Raw genomic sequence first — 25,962 nt, forward strand, 5'->3', positions numbered from 1 at the left:
GACAGACATGCCTGCCGACAGACATTACCTGTGGTTCACGGTAAGTCAAGAGCGTTTTTAGTGCTACTGTTTGGCCTCATCAGCCCCACTCAGGTGTACACCAATGTGAAAGCAATGGTTGCAGCTAATCTGCGGAGCTCTGGGGTGCCAGTTTTTCCCTATGCTGGCTGTTGAAGGTGGGCTCGTTCCAGGCAGTAGTATCCTACCTCCAGACTACTGCAGACCACCTGCACTCCCTAGGGTCACACCTGACCCCTTCTCAGATGCTCCCTTTTATTGGAGTTGTTCTGAACACAAGGCAGTTTTGGGCTTCACCTCTTGATCAGCGAGTCCAGGATAATCCAGCTATGGTACCAATGTTTCAGCCTCTATCCTGGGTTTTGGTGAGTAACTCGGAGGCTGCTAGTCCTCATTGCCTCCTGGTTGTGACACATGCCACCTAGAATATGCTCTGCAGTGGGACCTAGCACAACTTCAGGGAAATCTTTCCAACATGGTCCACATCTCGGAGCGCACTGCAAAAGATCTGCAGTGGTGGAACTTCAGGACATTTTCTTGGTTGTTCAAACACCTTGAGGGCTGTCAACGTCGGAGCGTACAAACTCAGCTGAAGATGCCTAGTTTATTTGTATTGTATTTTAATTTTTTATAAAGTGTTAACAAGACCCATACGGGTATCAGAGCACTGAACAGACTTGGCAAAAGCAAGGGTACAACACAATGGGCCAGTAGTTGAAGTTAAAACAAAAGGGGGAAATAGATTAGGTTAAGAGTTGGGGGTATCAACGGTGCCTTGAGGCACGAAGAGCAAAATAACATAAAAGAATACCGTAAAACGCACCCATGTAGTGCAACAAGAATCTGAGTATTAACAAAACAAGACCATGATCACAAGTTGATGCTGTTAATGCTAGTGGATCACAAATGGAGTTTCCATCTGGAGATGTAGCTTGGGAGTACCTTGGTTAACTCAGTTCGCCACCTCCAAGAATGTACAATGTCAGCTGTTTTGTATGCTGCAGTTTCCAAGACGGTTTTCACTTGGAGCTGCTTTGTCTCAACTGGAGCTCAGGCCTCCTGTATGCCTTTCCACCCATACAACTCCTGCCCAGATTTCTCAAGATCAGAAACGACCAGGCGCACGTCATCCTTGTGGCTCCGACTGGGCTCAGTTTGGTATCTCAAGCTGTTGAAGGGGCAATTTCCCCTTGGACGCGGACCGCATTGACGACCCGTTCTTTGTACCTTGCTGTATGGCTTCTATTACGTTGCTTGCAGTCCTGCTGTATCTCCGGCGGACCATTAGGATAATATTCAGGCCTTGGGCTCTTCACATTAGCCCTGCAGTACGGGCTAAAAAGTTAATCTTGACTTTGTAAATAAGAAGGCATGCACTGTTTGTCCTGAAGATGAACCTTGAATAAGCAATAGGTTCGAAACGTCGTCGACTTTGTCACACTACATGCATATGAATTGTGCTATTGGATGCTAGCAATAGTGTGCTAACTGTATTGTCTGACTGTGAATTGTAATACCAGACTGTTTTAATTGCCTATAAATTCTTGTTTGTCCCCCTCCTAAGTGTGTTAGTTGGACATCGGCTGGTGTCCTGCTTGTATCACACGAAATCCCTTGTATAACTTATTTATCAAAAATTAAAACTGTCGGGGGCGTGGCTAGCAGCCAACCATGGCGGCTGCTCAAAAGAGGAGCTCCGTGGTCGGAACGGCCTCTGAATCAATCCGATACATAATCCGAGCTACTACACACCTCAAAGCTGGAGGGACTGATGCCCGGAACCAGGCGGAACAGACGGCGGTGACTCCGGTTCACATCCGAGGCCGGGAGGCGGAGTACGAGATCCGAGGAAGCGCGGCCTGTGCCGGAGCGATAAGCCGGGAGGTCGCATGCCAGCGCGACCCGAAAGGAAGTGAAGTCGGCCCGGGTAAGAATCACCGGAAGTACCCGGCCGCGACCTGCAGCAGCGCACAGACCCCCAGAACCCCCCACCGAGGAGCACAGGGGATTAGATCACGCCTCTAAGACTCTGCGTATATAAATAGAAATTGGGCAGCAGGCTCCATAGACGCGGGGGGGAAGCCTCCCTCACCGACACGCGTCCGCCATCTTGGCGTGCACGCGCCGGCCCCGGGAAGGGACAGAAGGGCATCGCCTGCGCTGCAGAACCAGCGAACAATCCACGGCAGCAGAGAACTACCCCCCGGTTGGGACCGTCAGGAGCTGCTTGTGAGTGGGGGCCGCAACTACCAGTCACCGGAGCAGAGCCCAGTACATCGGCCCCGAGAGCGCGACCCACTAGGTGAGCCCCACAAGCACCCTAACCATCACGCAACGGCCGGACGGGGGCCAGGGTAAAGCGAGGGCCCCCCCCCCCTTTGAAGCCTTCTAGGCAGACGGAAGCCCACTGAGCCTAACGAAGTCCCACAATAAACATCAGGCTGCAGCCTCGTGCTGAGGGCTGAGAATAAGACCGTGCAGAAGCCGAATGGTCAGTAGGGACCCCATGTAATGCCTGAGGCCAGCCGGTGACGCCTTGAGACCTCTGACATATTTTGGTGGACGGCAGGTCGCCAAGAAAGACGGCGACGCCGGAGGACATCTACCAAAGACTCGGCACCGACACAGCTGACCCCGGCTACCCCGTGACCCCTAGACCCCCCCACACTACGAACTGCTGTGGGCGAAATTGTGAGGCAGGGCCAGTCGAGTGAGGGGCACGGACACTGGCCCTAAAGAGGGAAAATGCATCTACGTCACGCCAACATGGATGTCTGGGGGTGATGCGAGGACAACTACGTTCAGACCCCCTCCGATAGCCGGCCACGGGGGCGATAGGAAGAGCAAGACAAAGTTGCGACCTGCACACTGGCTCAGAGACGGACGGATGACAAGTGGGCAGAGAGACACCTAAAAACTGTAAGAGGACGGCGGGGCTCACCCTCAGAGACACCCTTGAAAATATTGCTGGGCACGACACGGAAACAATAATCGAGATGGCGGGCAGAAGCACCAGAGGAGGCACTACCCAATCTCGCCTTGACAAGTTCGCATATGACAAAGGAAACTCTTCCCGGGGTGCCGGCAAAGGGGCAGCCGAAAAATCTACGGAGGCCAATGGGGGGAAGAAGGCAATGCTTGACGATGTCATGAAGGCGCCGGTACAGACCACGGTCGGAACGATCTCTACTGAAATAACTCTGATCAGGGCAGACTTCCATTAGATGTCGGAGAGGGTCAGCTCAATGGAGGCGGTCACGAAGTCATTAGTGGAAGACATGTCAGAGCTGCAAACAGCCATGGTACAATTGTCGGCGGAGAACAAGGTACTGAGGGAAAGCCTGGACGATCAGGAAGGACGCTCGAGACGGAACAACGTCCGCATAATTGGAATTCCAGAATCGGAAGGCACTAGGGCGACGTACCTGTATATCGAAGACCTCATTAAGCAAGAACTCAAACCTAAAGGACTGTCCTCATTTTTCTCAGTGGAGAGGACACATCGTGTCCCGGGAGGCCGACCACAAACGGGCGCTGCCCCGAGGCCTATCATAGCTCGCCTCTTTAACTTCCGCGACAGGGATGCGATACTACAAGCAGCACGAGTCTCCCCTCCGGTCAAGATCATGAACTCAACGGTGTCCTTCTTTCCGGACTACACGGCGGAAGTCGCGCGCAAGAGGAGAACGTTTATAGACGTAAAAAAAGAACTCCGAAAAAGAGATTCCCTACTCGATACTCTTCCCAGCCAAGTTACGTGTTGTAGCAGACAATAAAACCTGGTTCTTTGACACCCCGGAGATCGCCCAGGACTGGCTGGAGGGATGGAGACCAGCCAATAGACATCGTGGATCGAATGGGACACGGGGACCACAGAGCAATGGTCGGCGACAGAACTCACGACAGTCAAGGAGTGGAAGTGAAGAAGTGGCTCCAGCTGGATCGAACGTAGACGAACATATACTTGACGACCAATGACCGCCCGGCAACTACAAAGATAAATGAGAAGTATGCCCGCCTGAAAAGACTGCTGATGGACACTGGGCAAAAGTCCTCCAGAGGAGGAAAGGGGCCGACGACTCCGAGATTCTTCCACCCCGACGAGCAAGTAAATTGTATTGGGGATGGGTCAAGCACTCTGCTAAGTTGGGGGGGGGCGGGCGGTTGGGAGCCCGTACAGCAGGGGGGCAGGGAGGGGGGGGGAGTTGTGACGGGATTGTTTTTCTTTTTCTTACATTGTTGACTCAGATAGGTGGGAGGTGGGAAATAGGCACACTGATATCCAGAGGGATTCTTGCACGATGCAATAGTACTGTTTATTATGATACTCGGGACACACATGGCCCGACTGCGTCGACTCCTGGAGAGCATGAAGCCAGAGGGGAAGGGTTGGAGGGGCGGGAAGGGATAGGCCGACAAGCAACGCTGGAGCATGAAGGGTTGGCAGACACACATCACCGAACACAAAGGGAACATGGCGCGGGATTCACAGGTTAGTGATAGAAATGTTGAGCAACACGTGGGACCGATAACGCCATTGACCCTGATGTCGTGGAATGTTAGAGGACTGGGGGATAAGATAAAAAGGGGATTGGTCCTGCAAAACATCCGAAGGATTAACCCAGCCCTAGTATTACTACAGGAGACACACCTGCAGGGCACAGCTACGCAGGCGCTAAACCGGAGAGGCTATCGGATGATAGTACACTCAGCCTTTACCTCCAGGTCGCGTGGGACAGGGGTCCTGCTGCGGAGGTCATCACCCTTCATTGTCCAATCCACAAAGACGGACGACCAAGGCCGCTTTGCGGCAGTGTATGGATATTGGGAAGGTAAGCCGGTCAATATAGTCTCGGTATATCTCCCTCCAGCACTCGACGCACTTGCTTTTCCGGACCTAGGGAAATTCCTACTTGAACTGCCAGACGGGGACCTCATCATAGGGGGTGATTTCAATGCAGTGGCACACGACACACAAGACAGATTCCCGAATCGGGTGCAATCGGTGAGACCTTCTAAACTACATGATTTTTTAGAAGCACAGGGGCTGGTGGACATTTGGAGAAAGTTGCACCCAGATGAAAAGCAATACACATACTACTCTACAGTACATAATAGCCTGTCACGTATTGACTACTTCCTCACCTTAGGAGGGGGCTCACTCACCATAGACAACGTTCACATTCAACCTAGGGGCGTCTCGGACCACTCGCCACTGACACTGATCTGCCCAGAAAAAATTCGTAAGAGAATCTACCCGATTTACCCGGGATATTTGCAGGTACGGCCCATACGAAAAGAACTGAGGAAAGTGACTCAACACTACTTTGCAGAAAACACAAATTCAGTCGAATCACCTACGATAGTGTGGGAGGCTTATAAAACGGTATTGAGGGGTCAGGCCATTGCAACTATCACGGGACACAAGCGGGAACAGAAAAAAGAATTACTGGACCTAGAGACGTGATTACACAGTGCAAACCTAGCACACATGAGCAACCCGACGGTAGACACGTTACACACGTTGCAACTAAGTCAACGGCTCCACACTGATCATCTGAAGCGCAGAGTAGTAGGAAATATAGAAGAAACGGCGCATAGAGTCTACAATATAGGAGACAAAGCAAGCAAACTTCTGGCATGGTTAGACAAAAAGCAGGCAGAAGCAAGCTCGCCACCCGAAAACACCACCAACTGATCCACGCCACCAAGAAAACTGCATTCAAGGAACGACTGGACAACAACGCCCACAACAGCAAGGAACTCTTCAACATCGTTAAAGAGCTCTCCAACCCCAACGCCGGAAACAACGACATCACCCCTTCGCAAGACCTCTGCAACTCCCTCGCCTCCTACTTCCACAACAAGATCGCGGACATACACAACAGCTTCAGCACTCAACCGACGCACACCACGACTGAACCACCACCCCCCACCAACACCCTCCGCGCCTGGACCCCGATCAGCACCGAAGACACCGTCCGCACGATGAACTTCATCTACTCCGGATCTCCGACCGACCCCTGCCCTCACCACGTCTTCAACAAGGCCGACGCTGTCATCGCACCCCACCTGCGGGACATCATCAACACCTCCTTCGACACCGCTACCTTCCCGGAGAGCTGGAAGCCCGCCGAATTCAGCGCTCTACTAAAGAAGCCATCAGCCGACCCCACCGACCTCAAGAACTACCGCCCCATCTCGCTGCTCCCGTTTCCCGCAAAAGTCATCAGGAAGACCGTCAACAAGCAGCTGGCCGCCTTCCTCGAGACGAACGGATCCCTCGACCTCTCGCAGTCTGGCTTCCGGGCCAACCACAGTACCGAGACCGCCCTGATCGCAGCCACCGATGACATCCGAGCCCTGCTCGACAACGGAGAAACAGCGGCCCTCATCCTTCTAGACCTCTCCGCGGCCTTCGACACTGTCTGCCACCGTACCCTAGTGCAGCGCCTCAGCAACGTCGGAATCCAGGAGAAGGCACTGGAATGGATCATCTCGTTCCTGGCCGGAAGGACACAGAGTCCGCCTCCCCCCGTTCAGATCAGAAGCCACCGAAGTCATCTGCGGTGTTCCTCAAGGCTCCTCGCTCAGCCCAACCCTCTTCAACGTCTACATGAGCCCCCTCGCAGCCATTGCACGCCAACACAACCTCAACATCATCTCTTACGCCGACGACACCCAGCTGATCCTCTCCCTCACCAACGCCCCCGCCCCCGCCCCCACCAGAGCCAACCTACACGAAGGGATGACTGACATAGCCAAGTGGATGATGAACAGCCGCCTGAAACTGAACTCGGACAAGACGGAAGTCCTCATCCTGGGATCTTCACCCTCCGCCTGGGACGACTCCTGGTGGCCCCCCGCCCTGATCAGCGCACCCAAACCAAGAGACCACGCACGCAACCTGGGCTTCTTCCTGGACTCCTCCCTCTCCATGACCAGACAAGTCAACGCCGTCTCCTCGTCGTGCTTCAACATCCTGCGCATGCTACGTAAGATCTTCCGGTGGATCCCCACCGAGACCAGGAAGACGGTCACCCAGGCCCTCGTCACCAGCTGTCTGGACTACGGCAACTCCCTCTACGCCGGAACTACCGCCAAACTCCAGAAGAGACTCCAGCGGATTCAGAACGCCTCAGCACGACTCATTCTGGACATCCCCCGTCGCAGCCACATCTCCGGACACCTGAGAGATCTGCACTGGCTCCCGGTCAACAAGAGAATCACCTTCCGTCTCCTCACCCACGCACACAAAGCCCTACACAACCAAGGCCCAGGATACCTCAACAGCCGCCTCAACTTCTACGCTCCCACAGGCCAGCTTCGATCGACCGGCCACGCCCTCGCCGCCGTCCCCCGCATCCGGAGAGCCACCACAGGAGGAAGGTCCTTCTCCTACCTGGCCGCCAAGACTTGGAACTCCCTCCCGACCCACCTCCGCCTGACCCAGGACCACCTTGCCTTCAGGAAGCAGCTCAAGACCTGGCTGTTCGAGCAGTAGCGGACCCCCCGCCCCCCCCCCTCCCCTAGCGCCTTGAGACCCTCCGGGTGAATAGTGCGCTATACAAATGCTTTGATTGATTGATTATCCTGCAGCTGCGTAGCGCTGATGGTGAATTACATACGCGACCGTCGGAGATAGTTGAAATTCTAGCGGACTACTACCTAAAGGTATATACGCCTGAAACCAGGGTAACACCTGAGATGGCGGCGATGGCACTTAGCAATGTACCAACGCAATCCTTAAACCGAGAAGCAATAGAAGAGCTGGAAGCAGATTTAACGCAGGAGGAGATACAGCTAGCAATTAGTGCGCTCCATTCCGGGAAGGCGGCAGGCCCCAATGATATCCCCATTGAATTGTACAAGGCCGTATCCGAGGTAATAAGTTATGTTATGTTATGTTAATTTCGATTTATATAGCGCCAAATCACCGACAGGTCTCTTAGCGCTTGCTTTGGGAACCCGTCCTGGCTTTCCCTGCGAGATTACCCCTACTGGGCATCCCCAAGGTGAAGACCAGGCATCCCGCCGCGGGGGGCCGTAGTGGAGATTAAGCAAGCTATTGCCCAGAGCTGCAGAGTGTGAACCCATGATTCGAGTAGGCACCGAGGCGAGAATTATCGAGTCCGTGGACATTTGGGCTCAAGACCCTGCCGCGTTGGGAATTGAACCCTGGTCCCGGGTCTGACCTCTGCATCAGGGTCTGCCTCCTCTAACCAGTGAGCCACACTTCTCCATGAGCCACTGTTGGCTATGTACACTGACAGTTTAGAAAAAAAAGTCCTACCCTATGACCAGAGAATGGCAACGATCGTGGCAATCCCGAAACCGGGCAAGCCGCTGGAAGAGTGTACATCATACCGGCAGATATCTTTAATGAACGCAGAGGCCAAAATACTAGCGAAACTCTTATCAAACAGACTGATGCCCCACCTGGAACAACTGATTCACCCGGATCAGTCAGGGTTCATGCCGCATAGGAGTACGGCTCTAAACCTTAGAAGGGTGCACGGGGCACTGGCTAGGGCCCCCCTACTGACTGGACCGGCGGCCATTCTGTCATTGGACGCCAGGATGGCGTTCGACATGGTGGAATGGCAGTATCTCTTCGCGGTGCTGACACGCATGGGGTTTGGCCCCAGATTTCTCTCATGGATAAAACTCCTATACTCGAGCCCGGTGGCGCATGTAACAGCAAATGGACATATCTCACGCGAGATACCATTGGCTAGAGGAACAAGACAAGGAAGTCCATTAGCTCCTCTGTTATTTGCATTGGTTTTAGAGCCACTGGCAGCCGTGATCAGGACCTCCCCGCTTTTGAAGGGAATATCCTGGGGAGATAACTGGGAGGACAGAATCTCCCTCTATGTGGATGATATGTTAGTCTACCTGTCAGAACCGGAGAGGAGCGTACCGGCACTACTAGCACTCTGTGACAAACATGGCCGAGCGTCTGGATATACAATTAACTGGACGAAATCTATCCTCTATGTACTAAAGGGCCCTTTCCCACCTATGTCCGCGAACTGCCCACTGGCGGTGGCGGACTCTTCCTTTAAATATCTTGGGATACATGTTACAAAAGATGAAGGACTTTTCCACGACCTAAACTTACTACCGCCACTGACTCGACTGAAGGCGGACGTGCAGCACTGGAAGGCGCTTCCGCTAACTCTGCTAGGAAGGGCAGCGCTGTTCAAGATGATGGCGCTACCGCGCTTTCTCTATGTCCTAGAAAATACCCCAATCCTGATACCGCCTGAATACTTTAGAAAAGTAACGGCTGCGATAACTGGACTACTATGGGGTAATCGACCCGCCCGCATAGCGAACGTAAAGCTGGTCAGAGATTGGTACGACGGGGGGATAGCACTGCCGGATGTGCAGCTATATTATTGGGCGGCGCATCTAAAGGTCATAAATCAATGGATTCACGCCCCACAGGGAGAACCAGCATACCTGGCAGACAGAGCGCAGCTGGGTACCCACAGCTTATTGGCCCCACTATACAACAAGGGCATCGCTGCAAAACTGATAGGACCCACGAGCCACACGGTGGCACTGTGACACAAAGCGCAAACAAGACTCAAATGGGGAGGCACCATAACCAAAATGACTCCCTTGTGGGATGTCAAAGCACTGGGTCGGCTAAGACACAGTAGGGGTTTCACGCAGTGGGGCAACATCGGGATCTCCACAGTAGGAGATCTGTGGACAAACGATGGAGTTGTTCCGTTTGAACAACTCCAGCGGCAATATCAGTTAGGCCCAAATGAAACATACCGATACATACAAATCAGGCATGCACTAATGACCGCCATCGAGATAGGTACAAAGGTGCCGGAATCGTCCCCGCTGGAGGACCGCCTATTGACTGATTTTATGGAAGCCAGTGCGAATTCCCTGACTTATCGTAAAATAATGAATAACTTGCAGGACCCACTAGTAAAACTGAAAGCAAAATGGGAAGATGAGCTAGGTGAGATGGACAACGCAGAATGGAACGCAGCGATGGCTTCACCGAAAGAAGCAGGTATCTCATCGAGATATCGGCTGGTGCAGCTTAAAATATTACATAGTCTACTATACGAGAACTACTCTACACAAAATGCACAGAGCTGACCATCCCACCTGCCTTAGAGGATGCGGAGAACCAGGCACACTCTTTCACACACTCTGGAAGTGCCCAATTATCGCCACCTACTGGCGACAGGTTCTGTGCACTATCTCACAAACTTTGGAAGTATCCCTAACACCAGACCCTCGTGTATGTCTACTGAATGTATGGAAACAGAATGATTTGACTCGTCAGGGGCAGCAATGGGCAATCGTAGGGATAATGGTGGCCAAGCGGGATATAGCGCAAAAGTGGGGGGCAGTAGAGGCACCGACACTGGCACAATGCTGTAGAAATATGGACTTACTATTAGTGATTGAAAGAGCGGTCTATAAAATGAGAGCAAACCCCAGGAAATGGAACAAGCTGTGGATGCCATGGAACACTTATCGAGGGGATATATGTGAGCCCCTATCAGAAGAAGATATAGACAGCTCTGAGGAGGAGGGGGATGTCGAATGAGACGCACTTAGATTGAATTATCACATACAAATAGAGTTGATATAGCGCTGATGGGTTGGTCGCACGTCCCATAAAAGGAATGCTAAGACCTGGGGATCTCGAGATGTGAATGTTTGCTACTTGCATCAATTACTGCACTGAGAAGTAATGAGTGTCAAAAAAGACAAACATCTGTTCTACTATCTGAGTCACACGTTTAGTTGTAGTTATAAAATATAAAAATAAGACTGTTACAAGACTATTTGGGAAAGTGATCGTATATTTTCTGCTGATTGGAAATGTGCAATGACGACCAAGGACGCTGCAGAGCGAATAATGTCTGAAATGTGTAACGAAATGTCCCTCTATAGCAGCCGGCCTCCGGGTTGTAGGTAAATGCTGTGTAAACAATGCAGATTGCAATAAAAGTCTTTAACCAAAAAAAAAATGTTTAAACTGTCTAGCTGGACAATGAATATAGTATCTATTTAGTCTATATTAATTATTTTTTGGTAATTGCTCTTGTCTAGGGACCACTGTCCTATGTAAAGATACAAATCCCTAAGGTCCCTAGCGTATTGCTTCCTTGGGTTCCCTTGTGTAACAAAATGGCCTATATAGCTGCAGCGCACATCATTTTATTTATTTATTTATTTATTTATAACACTTTTAAGGCGCGAACGAAGGCCCGTGGGCATCTCGGCGCTAAGTATCTGCTGTATTCAACCATGATGGGGAGTGGGATCATTGATTAAAAAGCCAGGTTTTAAGGTGCTTTCGAAAGGACCAGAGAGATGGACTACTTTTAATGGCTGGTGGCAGGGTATTCCAGAGCTTGGGTGCTGACACGAGGAATCTTCTATCACCCCAAGAGACAAGTTTGGTGCGAGGTACCACCAACTCGTGCAGATTGGAGGATCGCAGGGATCGGATGGGACGGTAGGGAATGAGTTGTTGAATGAGAAAGGCTGGTCCCTGGTTATGCAAGGCCTTATAGACAATGCAAAGAGTTTTACATTTTATTCTATTCCTGATAGAAAGCCAGTGGAGTTCTCTGATGGTTCCCGACACTGATTGAAACTTGGGGACATCTCCCAGAAGTCTGACAGCGGCATTTTGGATAGCTTGCATTTTGTTGAGAACTCTTTCTTGTGTATTCAAGAAAAGAGCGTTGCAATAATACAAGGTGGACAGAACCAGGGACGTGATCAAGGTTTTGCCTGCTGAAGCCGGAAGGAAAGGGAGATTTTTTTTTATAAGTCGCAACTTATAGAATGCCGAGGAGGTGATCTGGTTAGCATGAGGGAGGAAAGTGAGACGGTCATCAAACATGACTCCCAGGTTCCTCACCTTGCTAACGGGTGTGGGGGGGAGGACCCATTGACAGTGGCCACCAGCGGGAGGACCATTCCGGGGTCAGATTTCCGAAGATAACCACCTCGGACTTATCAGAATTCAATTTCAGGCAATTGGAAGCCATCCAATTCCCTATAGCTTGCATGCCCAGATTGAAGTCATCAGCGATTTTTTTGGCCGTCATTTCTGATGGCCAGGACCAGCTGGGTGTCGTCAGCGTAGGATGTGAGGCTCATCCCATGAGTTCGGATAGTGTTAGCAAGGTCCGACACATATATATTGAAAAGTGTAGGACTCAGGGATGAGCCTTGTGGTACTCCACATGGCAGTGATAGGGTGGAGGACTGAAAGGGTCCTATAGTGACCACCTGGGTTCTTTCTGCCAAAAAGGAGGCCAGGAGAGTCTTAGCCCTTTGCTGAACACCCATGCCTTCGACACGGTCGATCAAGATGGTATGATCGACCGTGTCGAAGGCTGCTGACAGGTCCAGCAGTATTAGGACTGCTGTTCCCCCAGCATCCCGAATAGCTCTAATATCCTCCGCAGCCTTGATCAGGGCCGTCTCCGTCCCATGGTATTGGCGGAAACCAAACTGGGAGTCATCCAGTAGGTGGTGTGCTTCTATATAGGCTGAAAGTTGGAAATTCAAAGCCTTTTCGGCGATCTTCGCCAAAACTGGGAGGCTGGCGATGGGTCGGTAGCTCTTGAGTTCATCCCTATCGAGGTTTGGTTTTTTTCAACAAAGGTTTTATTAGAGTTTTTTTCAAGTTTAATGGATAAATGCCTGTGTTGATCAAGATGTTACAGATGGTAGTGATGGCTGGGAGAACTACTTCAATGACTGGGGATAATACTTTAAAGGGACAGGGATCAAGGGCGGAGCCTGTTTTAATGGAAGACATAATATCCCTAATCTGAGCAGTAGAGACCTCCGTAAACTGGGGGAGCGAGGGGCTAGTCCTGGGGATACAAACCGACTCAGGGGTGATTTTGGGAGAATTTTTTACACCATTAGCGAAGGCTGCATAAATATCGTTGACTTTGTTATAAAAGAAGTTTGCCAGCGCATCACAAAGTGATTGGGAGGGGGGAGGTTGTAAACTGGGCAGGCAACCTGCTAGCTGTTTGGTGGTCTCAAACAAGGCCTTGTTGGAATTTTTAGAGAGTTCTATTCTCTCACAAAAGAACTTCTTCTTGGCCTCCGAAATCATAAGTTTATATTTGGTCACCGTTTCTTTATATTTGGTTTTGGCCTCTTCGGAATAGTGTCTGCGCCAGTACCTTTCGTTCCTCCGACACAACTGTTTTTGTGTCCTTAAAGTCTCAGAGTACATGGGGGCTGACGGGGATGATCTGTTACGAGAACATTGTTTCGCCTGAACCAGAGTGGAAGTCGCGGAGCCCACCCACTCATTAAATTGAATGATGGCAATGTTAGGGTCCTGTGAAAGGAGTGGATTGGAAGTGATCAAGAGTGATTCTAAACTGTCGCTATCGATGTCATTCCAGGCCAAAAACGTCTGCCGATGGTTGGCACTCGCCATGATTGCTCCAGTATCGTAGGTAGACAGTAAGGCCATTATGACATAGTGGTCTGACCAAATAAGGGGAAGAATGTCAGTGACCTGTAAGTCTTTCAAGTTGGTAAAGATGCCATCAAGAATATGGCCTCCTTCATGGGTAGGGGATTTTACCAACTGGGAAATGCCAAAAGTTGTCAAATATGTCAGGAGGGCGACTGTATCGTTATCTTCTGCTTTATCAAAATGAAAGTTGAAGTCGCCTAAGATGGTAAAGGAACTATCGAGGGCAGACACTTCCAGGATACGACTGATGTCGGAAATGAATCCAGACCTTTGCCCTGGTGGACGATAAAGGAGGATGCCTTTAAAATTCACCGAAGGTGTCAGTTTAATGGAAAATTGAAAAGCCTCACAAGAGAGGAGCGGTATCGCGTTAGTTCTAACCGCGTATAAGTCGCGGGCAATTATTGCTATCCCACCCCCTTTCTTGCGTGGTCTGTCCAATCTATAGATTGAGAACCCGTGAGGAACAGCGATTACTAGATCCGGGTCAGAGGCGCTGTCCATCCAGGTCTCTGTTAGGAACAGTAAATCTAGCTTTTTGTCCTCTATTAGTTCGGCTATTTCCTGTCGGTGCTTGCCAAGAGATCGAACATTAATGAGGGCCATTGAATAAGAACTCAGAGTTTTGTTGGGGTTACATCGAGGGTGTTCCTGGTGGTATGATATGGGTGCGGAGCAGTTCAAACAGCAATGAGAAACATTTCCCACAAGATGATTAGGATCAAATATGGTGCAAGAGTGGTCTTGAGGGGGACGCCAGTCCCGAAGCTGGTTAGATGTATAGGTCCCTCTTGGGGGTAGGGGATGAAGGCCAGGGGGGGTGGCCCTGGGCCCGGTCCAGGCGCAGACGGGCTTGCCTTTGGCGCGCCGCCGGCGCGGACGGGTAGGTCGGTGGTTTAAATACATCTTGGGGTGTGGGAGGAGGGTGGGAGGGGCTGAGATCTGCAGCGCGAGCCTTCCCCGGCCCAAGATGGCGGCTCGAGTTGCTAGGGGAAGTGACCAGCGCCTAGCAACAGCGGCGCTGTGTCATACAGTGGAAACGACCCTGGGGAAGTAAATCTCGCTTCAGGTGGGGGCTCCTGATAAAAACTCCCAATTAAAATATTTACAGCTTTTAAAAATAGTTATTAGTAGTCAATAACAGGTAACTGGTAAATTCAGCGTTTTCTACAAGAGCGCGCAGAGTACCCCCGGCTTCCGCCTCAGGGTGAAATCAAGCAAATCTCACGAATGCGAGTGGGGAAGCCCTTAAGTATCCTGGGAGGGCGGGAGGGGCTGAGATCTACAGCGCGAGCCTTCCCCGGCCCAAGATGGCGGCTCGAGTTGCTAGGGGAAGTGACCAGCGCCTAGCAACAGCGGCGCTGTGTCATACAGTGGAAACGACCCTGGCGAAGTAAATCTCGCTTCAGGTGGGGGCTCCTGATAAAAACTCCCAATAAAAATATTTACAGCTTTTAAAAATAGTTATTAGTAGTCAATAACAGGTAACTGGTAAATTCAGCGTTTTCTACAAGCAGCGCGCAAGAGAGCGCAGAGTACCCCCGGCTTCCGCCTCAAGGGTGAAATAAAGCAAATCTCACGAATGCGAGTGGGGAAGCCCTTAAGTATCCTGGGAGGGCGGTAGGGGCTGAGATCTGCAGCGCGAGCCTTCCCCGACCCAAGATGGCGGCTCGAGTTGCTAGGGGAAGTGACCAGCGCCCAGCAACAGCGGCGCTGTGTCTTACAGTGGAAACGACCATGGCGAAGTAAATCTCGCTTCAGGTGGGGGCTCCTGATAAAAACTCCCAATTAAAATATTTACAGCTTTTAAAAATAGTGATTAGTAGTCAATAACAGGTAACTGGTAAATTCAGCGTTTTCTACAAGCAGCGCGCAAGAGAGCGCAGAGTACCCCCTGGCTTCCGCCTCAAGGGTGAAATAAAGCCACAGGCAATGCAACGTGGAGCCGACCGACTCCAACTACCTGCGCAGGGGTACTGCTCACAAAAAAGTTCCGGACCCAGTTTGACACCTGGGGACAATTCTAAAGTGATGAATCTGCTGTTAGATAGGCTTTGCCAGATATGCTCTTACCGAAAGTAGCTTGTTCCGTAGGTAGCCTTTTCTTTCAGTTTGGTTAGCTTTTGTTAATTGAAGTTATATCAGGTTTGTTTTTAGAGACTGACAAAAGTACTGAAAACAAAAGCAGCATGTTTAGAAATAGGAGAAACTGCATTCTGGTGTCCGTAATTGCCTACTTATTAATATATATTTGTTCACTTGCAGGTTTGACAATGCACGCTTCAATACTCGCTTACATGTTCAATTTAGTGGAGGAAGGAAAAATAAATGCACCATTAAATCCTGGCAATCCACTTAATAATCAACTTTTTGTTCAAGAGTATGTTGCCAATTTGCTTAAATCTGCATTTCCCCATCTTCAAGAGTAAGTATTCAATTTCTGTTGTGCAGATCAAGCTAACTGAAGTGTTTGTGATAATGCCCTAATTATTGTCATTTATTTTAGTGCCCAGGTTAAGCTGTTTGTAACAGGGCTCTTCAGTTTAAATCAAGATATTCCAGCTTTTAAGGAGCACCTAAGGGATTTCCTTGTACAAATTAAGGTAAGCATGGTACAGTATACAATGTGAATGGTTGATAAATGATGATCTCTCAAAACTTCAGTATCTACTACTTTTGCCTGATAAGACTGTGCGTAACAAATCTCTTTATGGGAAGTTATGGATCTCCATTATAAAGATTGAGACCAGTTCTCCAAGTACAGGATCCAGGAAACCTTTGTAATGGGTTTGGCTCATGATGTTTTCTTCTATCTAATTAAGGGCAACATCTTTTGTTCTTGAATAAAGCTACTGGAGTATTTAATGCCCTATCCACTTTATCTCCTATTTGTACAGTGAAATGGATGGTTAAAATATATTTCACTGACATTTTGGGTAGTACAGTAGAAAAGCTCCACTGTCTCTGCTGGATCCATTGAACTTCGCAACCTCATATTGCAGTCATGTAACTGTTTCAATCTGGCATTTTTTCTGACTCTAGATTCTCCTCTGCAAAACTGAATCTAAATACCTTTCTAATTGCCACTCCAGACAGAGCGTCTAAAAATGTATACTTGGGCGATAAGGTTTTGCTTCTTGATGCTTCCTTTTAGCCCTGCATATGCCTAGTATTTAAATCTACTATACTTTATAGAATTCTCTTAGCAGATTCCTTGCCTTCGAATATTCCCATAGTGTCAGATTGGATCCAGAAAGTCATGAGCAGTACCCCTGTGTGCATGTAGGTGGCACAAATCGGGTCAGTGGCATCCTCCCAGGGTATGTGCTCAGTGGCTATATAGTTCCGACCCCAGTGTGTTGAGATCAGTTCCTTCATTTTCCACACCAACCGCGCGGATCTAAAAAGACCTACTTTAATCATGTTTTTTACTTTTTTTCACTGCCTTTTAAAAATAAAAAAAATAAAACCGCTTTTACTCTGTGCCTAAGGACGCTCCCTAAGAAACCCGTGGATTTTAAATCCTATGGGGCCTGTCACAAGCAGATGTGAGTGACAGTCCTACCTGGTTTGCTTGTGGTACCTGGAGCCGGAGGACCACAACTCCAATACCTGCTCAGACTGTTTTACCATGAACCCCAAAGAGATCCGGGAAAGTGCCTTGAAGCTCCTGGGTGCTCAGCACCAAGTGACTCCAGGTCCCAGTTGCATGGAAGGTCCAGGGCCCACTCTCGCTCTCCCTCCCGTATGAATGAATGAAAGAAAATTTATACCGCGCAACTAAAACCCGAAGGCATCAAGGCGCCTACAAAATAAATCTTAAAAGGCAGAGGCAAGACTACAGGTATGCTTTGGCAAATAGTCGTGACTTCAGAGCTTTCCTAAAAGACTGAAGAGTGGGAAGAGCCTTAATTTCAACGGGGAGAGCATTCCACATTTTAGGTGCCACTGTGGAAAAAGCTCTGCCACCCCATTTGGCTCTGCGAATGCGTGGAACAGATAAAGATTTATTAGCGGAGCGTAAATTTCTCGAGGGCAGTAGGGGGCCAAAATAGCCCCAATCCCCACTGACCTATTTCTCGCTAGGGCGCCAAAGGTAAGGCACAGGATTTTAAAAGAAATCCTGTCCTCAACAGGTAGCCAGTGCAAAGCCTTCCTGGCAGAGGTGGCCGATGCACGTTTGGGCAGATCCAACACAAACTTAGCTGCCGCATTTTGAACCAGCTGGAGGCGCTGCAGCAGCCCCCTACTGAGACCTGCATACAGCGCATTACAATAATCAAGTCGGGAGCCAATAAGAGCAACCACGACTTGCTTTCTGGCCTGCTGAGATAGGTAGTGTTTGATTCTCCTCAGGATGTGAATTATGCCCCAACAGGTAGAGACTGTTCTGTTCACCTGCTGACGCATATTGAGGGTAGGCTCAATCAGGACTCCTAGGTTTTTTGCAAGAGCGGTAGGTACCGGACACACTCCCAAAGAGGCAGGCCACCAATTTGCCGACCAGATGTCCTCTTTTCCCCCAAACACCAAAATCTCCGTCTTCTCCCTGTTCAATTTTAATGAATTGTAAGTCATCCATTTAGCGACTGCCTCCAAACAGGATCTAAAATTGGAGGCAGCCTCATTAACAGGCTGAGAGAGGGAGACCAGGATCTGGGTGTCATCGGCATAGGACACTACCTCCATCCCAAAAGATCTTATCAACCTGGCAAGTGGGGTCACATAGATGTTAAAAAGGGTCGGACTTAGTGCCGACCCTTGGGGGACCCCACATTGCACAGACAGGGATGGAGATAGAAACTCCCCTAGCATCACCTTCTGTTCCCTCTGGTTTAGGAAGGAGGTCAGCAAGTCAAGAGCGGACCCCTCCACTCCAATCTCCCTCAGGCGAGATGTTAACACCGAGGGAGAGAGGGTATCAAATGCAGCAGTGAGGTCTAACAGGATAAGGAGGGTGGTCTGGCAGTTATCAGCTCGAGTGCGGATATTATCCAACACGATGGTAAGGGCCGACTCGGTGCTATGCTCCCTCCTAAATCCCTACTGCGAGTGATCTAATAAGCCAGAGTTCTCCAAAAAGGCCGCCAGTTGCTTATTAAGATGTGTTTCAAGCATCTTGGCGGCAGCAGGGAGCAGCGAGATGGGGCGAAAGTTTTTAAATACCCCCGGGTCGAGTGTTGCCTTTTTAAGTAATGGTTTCACCACAGCCCTTTTCCACTGCTGAGGGAAGGGACCAAACCTCATTGCCCCATTCATGATCTCCAGAAGGGGAGGCAAAAGGGTCTCCTTACACTGCCTGAGAAGCGTGAGAGGACAGGGATCCAAGGGGGAGCCTGATCTAGTCTTAGAAAGCAGGTCCTCAAGTTCCTGAGATGCAAGGGGGGGAAAGGAACAGCCTCCATTGCAGATAGAACAGGCTCAACGGAACCAGAGGAGTCCGCAGTTTCGGCCTTCTGAAGCTCTAATGCCGAATACAGATCAGCAATCTTTGCCTGAAAGAAAGAGGCAATGTTGTTACACAACAGCTGAGAGCAAATAACCGGATCAGGAACCTGCAGGGTAATAAGAGAATCCACAACCGTAAGTCATTGTTGTGATCCAAATCTTTCTTTGGTAACCCCACAAAAATGTGTTCAAGAAGTCAGTGCTCTCAAACTTGGCTGTCCAAGTAATGAGACAAGGCGTGGAAATTATGCCACTAGTCTCTGAAAGACAGCTCTTGCACCTCCCCTGTGGAGCCTGCGCCTAGGTCTGCTCCACACCTCCCTGGAGCGATCCCCACCCAACTCCGTTTTATTAGACTGTGCGCATCAAATCTGAAAGAAACAGGTAAGTATTAGATTACTTACCTTAGAATATCCCCAGGCGTCAGACTGGATCCAGAAATTTTTGCGTAGCAGTACCCATGCGCGTCGGTAGGCGTCGTCCCCGTCCGTCGTGGGCACCTTGATGATGTCGTTGGAGTACTTAGCCGCTGCCTCCGCGCGCTGACGTTAGTTCTTCTTTTTTCCTCGCCAGCAAGCGCAGATCCGGAAAAAGTTGTACCCTAGTCAATTTTGACTTAACTATTTACAATCCTTTTTGATCTACTTTCGAAGTCTCTCGACTCCGACGGTGCCGGTAGGGATGCCCCGGTTCAAGCCCTGCGCCAACTGCAACCGACTGATGTCGGTTACCGACCCCCATCGCCGGTGCCTGCACTGTCTAGGCCCGGACCATGACGACAAGTCCTGCTAAGACTGCCTGGCCCTGACGTCTAAAGCGAGACGGGAGCGGTCGCGTAAGCGACTCGAGCTTCGGCAGCCTGCCCCGCGCCACTCGAGGTCCCGGTCCGGAAGGAGGTCGAGGGACCGGTCGCGGGTCCGGAGTCACCACAGTTCCGGGAGTCGTCATCGGTCTTCGGGCTCGAAGTCCTCAGGTAAGAGGCACAAGAAGTCAGAGGCACCATCGCTCTTCTGACTCCCCCGTGACGCTCGCGCGATGCGGCCGGGGGTTCGGGGGGTCACCGCCCATGCGGCTCCACCGGAGCCGCATGTATCACGGCCGGTGTCCAGCGTTGGAGCGGCGCCGCTCTCGGCGCCGATTGGAGATTTTTACTGATACGACCCGGCCCCATCCTTTGAGCCTGAGTACCAGGCGATGGGTGACTAGGGGGATTGGGAGGGGTCTGAGGACCCTCTGGCACGTGAGTGTCAGTCTTCTGTGGACTGTACAGGAGAGCTTGGGGAGGCCAGTGGTCTGGACACTTCGCCCGACACTGGTTTTGTCTCCCCTCCTAGTGTGGCTACGGAGGAGGGTGCTGCCTATAGCGTGGTGCTGATGAGGGCGGCCAAGGCCTTGAGCTCCTCGTTGCGGCCGTGAGGACTAACCTCCTCACTGAGGTCCTTAAACCGCAGGCAAGTTCGTCCGAGCCTCTGCTGCCGTTTAATGAGGCCTTAACAGACACTCTTCCGGGCACTTGGTCCAAGCCCGCTACAGGTCCGCCTGTGGATAGGAACGTGGCCAGGCGACCCTTGCTTTCTGTCTTCCCACCCCACCCCCGAGAGCCTGGTCATCCAGGCCTCTAATTCCCAGACCGCATTCCCGTCGGCTCCCCCCGACCAGGAATCCGAGAGGTACGAGCAATACGGAAAGAAAGTATTCTCCTCCCTGAGTTTAGGATTGCGGTCAGTCAACACCGCATGCCTCTTGGTCCGCTACACCCACTCTCTGTGGGACACGGTCGCGGCCGTGCTGCCAGAATGCCCGATGGAGGTTCGGGCTAAGCTCGGCCAGGCCTCTGTGAAAGGCCGAGATGCGGCACGGTAGTCCATCCGGTGTGGGCTGGACACTACCGACTCTCTGGGCAGAGCGATGGCAATGACGGTGGCGATTCGTCATCACGCCTGGTTGCGGTCCGCCAATTTCTAGGCCGATGTCCAAAACACACTTATGGACATGCCGTTCGATGGCAGTCGCCTCTTTGGCGACAAGGCAGACCATGCGCTTGAGCGCTTTAAGGACTCCAGGGCTACGGCCCAGTCCTTGGGCCTCTCGGCCCCGCGCTAGCAAACGGCTGCTTTTCGCCCCTTTCGTGGCCAAGGAAGGGGCGCCCCCACACGTTCTGCCAGCCACGTGCCGCAGACTACCATCCAGCGCGGTGGCTGACATGGAAACCGCCATGGCGGCGGTCGGGGACAACGGCGAGGCCAGTCCACACCTGCCCCTGCAGCATCCACCTCATGGTGTAGTGGCCTCTCTCCGTGGGGTGTTTTTCGTTGGATGTAAATGAGCAGCTACGCCCAGCTGCTGTTTGAGAGAAGGCTCACCGCGTCGCAGCGGGTCTGTGCTGACACCAGGTGGTGTTGGCAGATGGATACACCGTTCGTTGATTGCACCTACAAAGCGGGGCAGGTATGCTGAACTTTGCCCACAGTACCACTTGGAAGAATATGTTTGTTATGACAAAACATTTAAGAGCGGACTCACTTGAGCATTAATCATGGCACTACAAGATCCATGAGGCTTTGTTTGTGACCACGCCCACTGGGGCAGGAACTTTGAAGTAGAAGTGCCGATTCTGTCGTCTCACAACTGTTTCAACGATGGCCACTGAAGAAAGGACATCTAGGTCCTGAAACGCGTCTGGCTGACATTGTTTGCTATGTGCTTGTTCGTACATACCTGCTGGCAAGCTGCAATTAAAAGAAAGATCGAACAAAAATGGTGTAGTGGGCGCTCTCCGTGGGGTGTTTTTCGTTGGAGATATATATATATATATATATATATATATATATATATATATATATATATATATATATATATATATATATATATATATATATATATATATATATATATATATATATATATATATATATATATATATATATATATGAAACAAGGGTGTCCCCAAGGAGGCATCACACGCGAAATGGTTACCGCACACCACCTCCGGCAGCAGCCTTCACAGCAAGCACTCGTGACTTCCAAGTTGCACTATGCCAGCGCGTTTCAAGCGGTAAGCCCTTTCTCAATGGCATGCAAACAACAAATGAGGCGTTAAAGAACATTTATTTAATTAGTAAGGTCCCCGCCCATGTGGGCGTGCGCAGCATGGCATTATGGTAAATGAAGTCCATCTGCCCAAGGATCCAGTTCATGTATACCCAAGTGGATCAAGCGCCTCAAACTGTGGAAAAATAGTTCACCCGGTTGGGCGGAGGCCAGCGAGTAAGTGCTGTGGTGCTCCCAATGTACTCCGAAAGTCAGGCCCATTCCGCTCCCTTCACGTGCCTGTAATGACAAGCACCAGGACCCGCCTTACTAATTAAATAAATGTTCTTTAACTTACTTGAACGCCTCATTTGCTGTTTGCATGCCATTGAGAAAGGGCTTACCGCTTGAAACGCGTTTGGCATAGTGCAACTTGGAAGTCACGAGTGCTTGCTGTGAAGGCTGCTGCCGGAGGTGGTGTGCGGTAACCATTTCGCGTGTGATGCCTCCTTGGGGACACCCTTGTTTCTTGAATATATATATATATATATATGTGTGTGTGTGTATATATATATATATATGTGTGTATATATATATATATATGTGTGTATATATATATATATATATATATATATATATATATATATATATATATATATATATATATATATATATATATATATATATATGTGTGTATATATATATATATGTGTGTGTATATATATATATATATATATATATATATATATATATATATATATATATATATGTGTGTATATATATATGTATGTGTGTATATATATATATATATCTCCATGTTCCAAACAGAGTTCGCTGCCGTCGGGGGACCCCAACCCATGCAGGGCGTTTATGACTGAACGGGAGACAGCGCTACTCCCATTTAACATCCAACAAAACAATGCGCCATAACACTGGTTCTGGAAACTGGCCTTTATTGTGATTGGTGCAGGCTGCAACGAAAGTGGAGCACCTGACGCGTTTCAGCAAATAGCTTTCCTCAGAGGTACACCACGTGTGCAATGTCCCATAATTCGCTGGTGAATACCTGCCGGACGGCTTCCATACTACATGTCCCATGAGTCATCAGGAGTTGGAATGGATTACTTATGTGCAGTCCAAATGTTGTTAAATCCCACCCCACACTCCGACATAATGTTGTGGGTAAGTATGGTTGCTGGCAATCTCTGGTGCACAACCCTTCACGTAGCAGTAGCACAATATCAAAATCAAGGTGCCCAATCCAAAACCTGCTCCAAGGAGGAATCATCCCCCTTATCGCTCCCTTTCTTGTCACCCACCGCAACTGTCGCCGGTAAATCCTCTGGCTCGCACTGGGTCAAGCGGGTCATGCCCCCCAATTCAATGTTCCAAACAGAGTTCGCTGCCGTCGGGGGCCCCCCAACCCATGCAGGGCGTTTATGACTGAACGGGAGACAGAGCTTCCCGCATTTAACATCCAACAAAACAATGCGCCATAACACTGGTTCTGGAAACTGGCCTTTATTGTGATTGGTGCAGGCTGCAACGAAAGTGGAGCACCTGACGCGTTTCAGCAAATAGCTTTCCTCAGAGGTACACCACGTGTGCAATGTCCCAGAATTCGCTGGTAAATACCTGCCGGACTGCTTCCATACTACATGTCCCATGAGTCATCAGGAGTATATATATAGGTTCAAGGCATGTGGGCTGCTGAATTCATATCTATAGCATAGATCGCCGCCTAGTGTTGGGTCCGGATGATTGCACTTTGTTGTCCTGGAAGAGTCTTCGAAGTATCACGAGATAGGTGGCTCCTCCCCTGGACTACAGTGTGCATGGGCATCGACTCCATCCCCAGATTGTTTTTTTCCGCCATTGGGTTCGGATGCATATTTGATCACTCAAGTTCGGAATCGATATAAACTTCTTTAGGCCTGAAGACCTTTTTCCTATAGCGTCGGTATTGTCTTGCGATCGGTGCCCGGTTCTGTTCCGGCTCAGTTCCCGAGTCGGACGTCCAGAGGAGTCGCGTGGCTCTTCGGTGCTCGAGGCCCAGTCAACGCAACCAGACTTATTCGACGACACATCATGGAACGGAGCCCGTTCAAGAGATGTCCCGTGTGCAACTCCAAGTATCCCCACATCGATGTCCACCCGGTGTGCAACAAGTGCCTGTCGCCGGATCACGATGAAGCCAACTGTATGGCTTGTTCCCGTTTTCTATCCAAGAAGACGATTCGTCTTCTGCGCGTGGCGCGCCAGGAGGCCCAGCAGACGACCCCTGCCCCGGTGAACATTTTCGAGGGGGATGAAGCAGACGAGCAGGAAGATCGAGAGCCGTTTTCTACTTCAGCGGCAGAGATCGACTCCGACGCAGACGTCGAAATGCTCGACACAGAAGACGTCGTCGACTAGGTAAGAGACGACAATGAGGCCTATGGGGCCGCGGAAGATAGCTCAGGTGACGAGCTATGCCCCGTTCCAAAAATAACTAAGGCTCATGTCGAGGGATCGCCACATGGCCTTACCCAAGATCTTGCAACTGGATCCACGGTCTCGCCTACGGGCCCGGCTACGGACACTTCTACGGAGCCGCCATTGGTCAAATCGAAAGTGAAAGCTTCGGTTTCGACAAAACCGAAAGCAATAGAGACGCCGTCGAAACAGAAGACGTCTGTCGCTCTGGTCGCCTCCTCGTCTTCAGGCATGTCAGGGCAGCCGAAGCCAAAGAAGGTTGTCGATCCGGTGAAGTCGCTCAAGGGCGCCGAGCCGAAGACCGGGGCACCAAAGCCAACTGTCAAGGTCGCCGACCCGAAACCGTCGACGCCGAAGGCCGTCGACACTGACAGAGGACACAGCGATCCAAAAGCTATCGATCCTGCTCATCGGCCGGAAAAGGCCAAAAGTGCTGTTACACTCGAGTCGTATATTGAACAAGGGAACCCGTATTAGGTAGCAAAGGACCTCGGGTGATTAGTCATTTTGTAAGGAACAGTGGTCCTTTGCTTAGAGAATACAAATAGTAGAATTGCAAACATAGACTTAAATAAGTACTATGGCGTAGTTTTCCAATGCCCAGCCGGACAAGGAACTATTTATTTACAAAATTGTTGAAAAAATTTCAAAATACGTGAGACAAGAATCAAACAAACTGGGCACAAGCCTGTACCAAGTTGAAACAAACAAACAATCAAGGGAAAGAATAAGAATAGTTAAAGAACAGGCAAAAGAGTGTTGGAGCGAATGGCGGCTTACTTTACAATTCAATCTTGTGCAAGCTCAAACCAACAGTCACTGCAATGATTATATAAAAATGAGGCATGCAGTACTATTAAAACAGTCGACGAATGTTTCGATCCCTAGCTCCTAATTTATACTGGGATCATCCTCAGGACAATTGTAAAGAAACTATTGCCTGAAACATTAGTGGCCTGTGGGAATAAACAGGGGAAGAAAAAGAAGGAAAAACAATTTACACGATAGTTGTTACATTAAAATAAGCATGTCATCAATTTGTCCGCAATTACATTAACGGTGCACTGGTGGTTCTTTGAGCAATCGTGCAAATTCATGCAGGCGTAACGTCAGTGCCTAGTGCCTGGTGGATAGTTGTTCGAGTGACATTGATAGCATTGGTGGGGCGTGGGTTTGCGAGACTGAGTGAGCAAGAAGTGCGTGGGGTGTCCATCTACATGCAGCCTGAGGCGTGAGGCTGGTGCTGGAGAGATCACACTTGGTGGTCAGGCGGGAATGGCGTCTTGGTGGTGGGGGTGATCTAACGGGTAGGGGACTGGCCAGTGGGGCATATCGATAATGCACGCTGGGGTAAAGGCGGCGGTCCAGTGGCTGATGCGGAGGTTTACCTTCAATGATTCGGCGGACCCTTAGGTCGCGGGTTCGTGCAATTAAGTGTCAGGGCTTCAGCCGACCCGAGCCCGAGTCGGCTTCTGAGAGCC

At 50.2% G+C, this 25,962-nt stretch overlaps 1 protein-coding gene across 1 annotated transcript in view; it reads left to right on the forward strand.

Moving 5' to 3' along the window:
* XPO1 (exportin 1) overlaps window positions 1-25,962 on the forward strand; it is a 960,241-nt gene that overhangs the window by 865,512 nt on the left and 68,767 nt on the right. Inside the window, exons 23-24 of the mRNA XM_078649290.1 lie at window positions 15,794-15,953; window positions 16,035-16,131. Coding sequence (XP_078505416.1) covers window positions 15,794-15,953; window positions 16,035-16,131 — 257 coding nt within the window. The remainder of the gene's footprint in view (window positions 1-15,793; window positions 15,954-16,034; window positions 16,132-25,962) is intronic.

The sequence above is a fragment of the Lissotriton helveticus genome, chromosome 6 (assembly GCF_964261635.1).
Source record: "Lissotriton helveticus chromosome 6, aLisHel1.1, whole genome shotgun sequence".
NCBI lineage: Eukaryota > Metazoa > Chordata > Amphibia > Caudata > Salamandridae > Lissotriton > Lissotriton helveticus.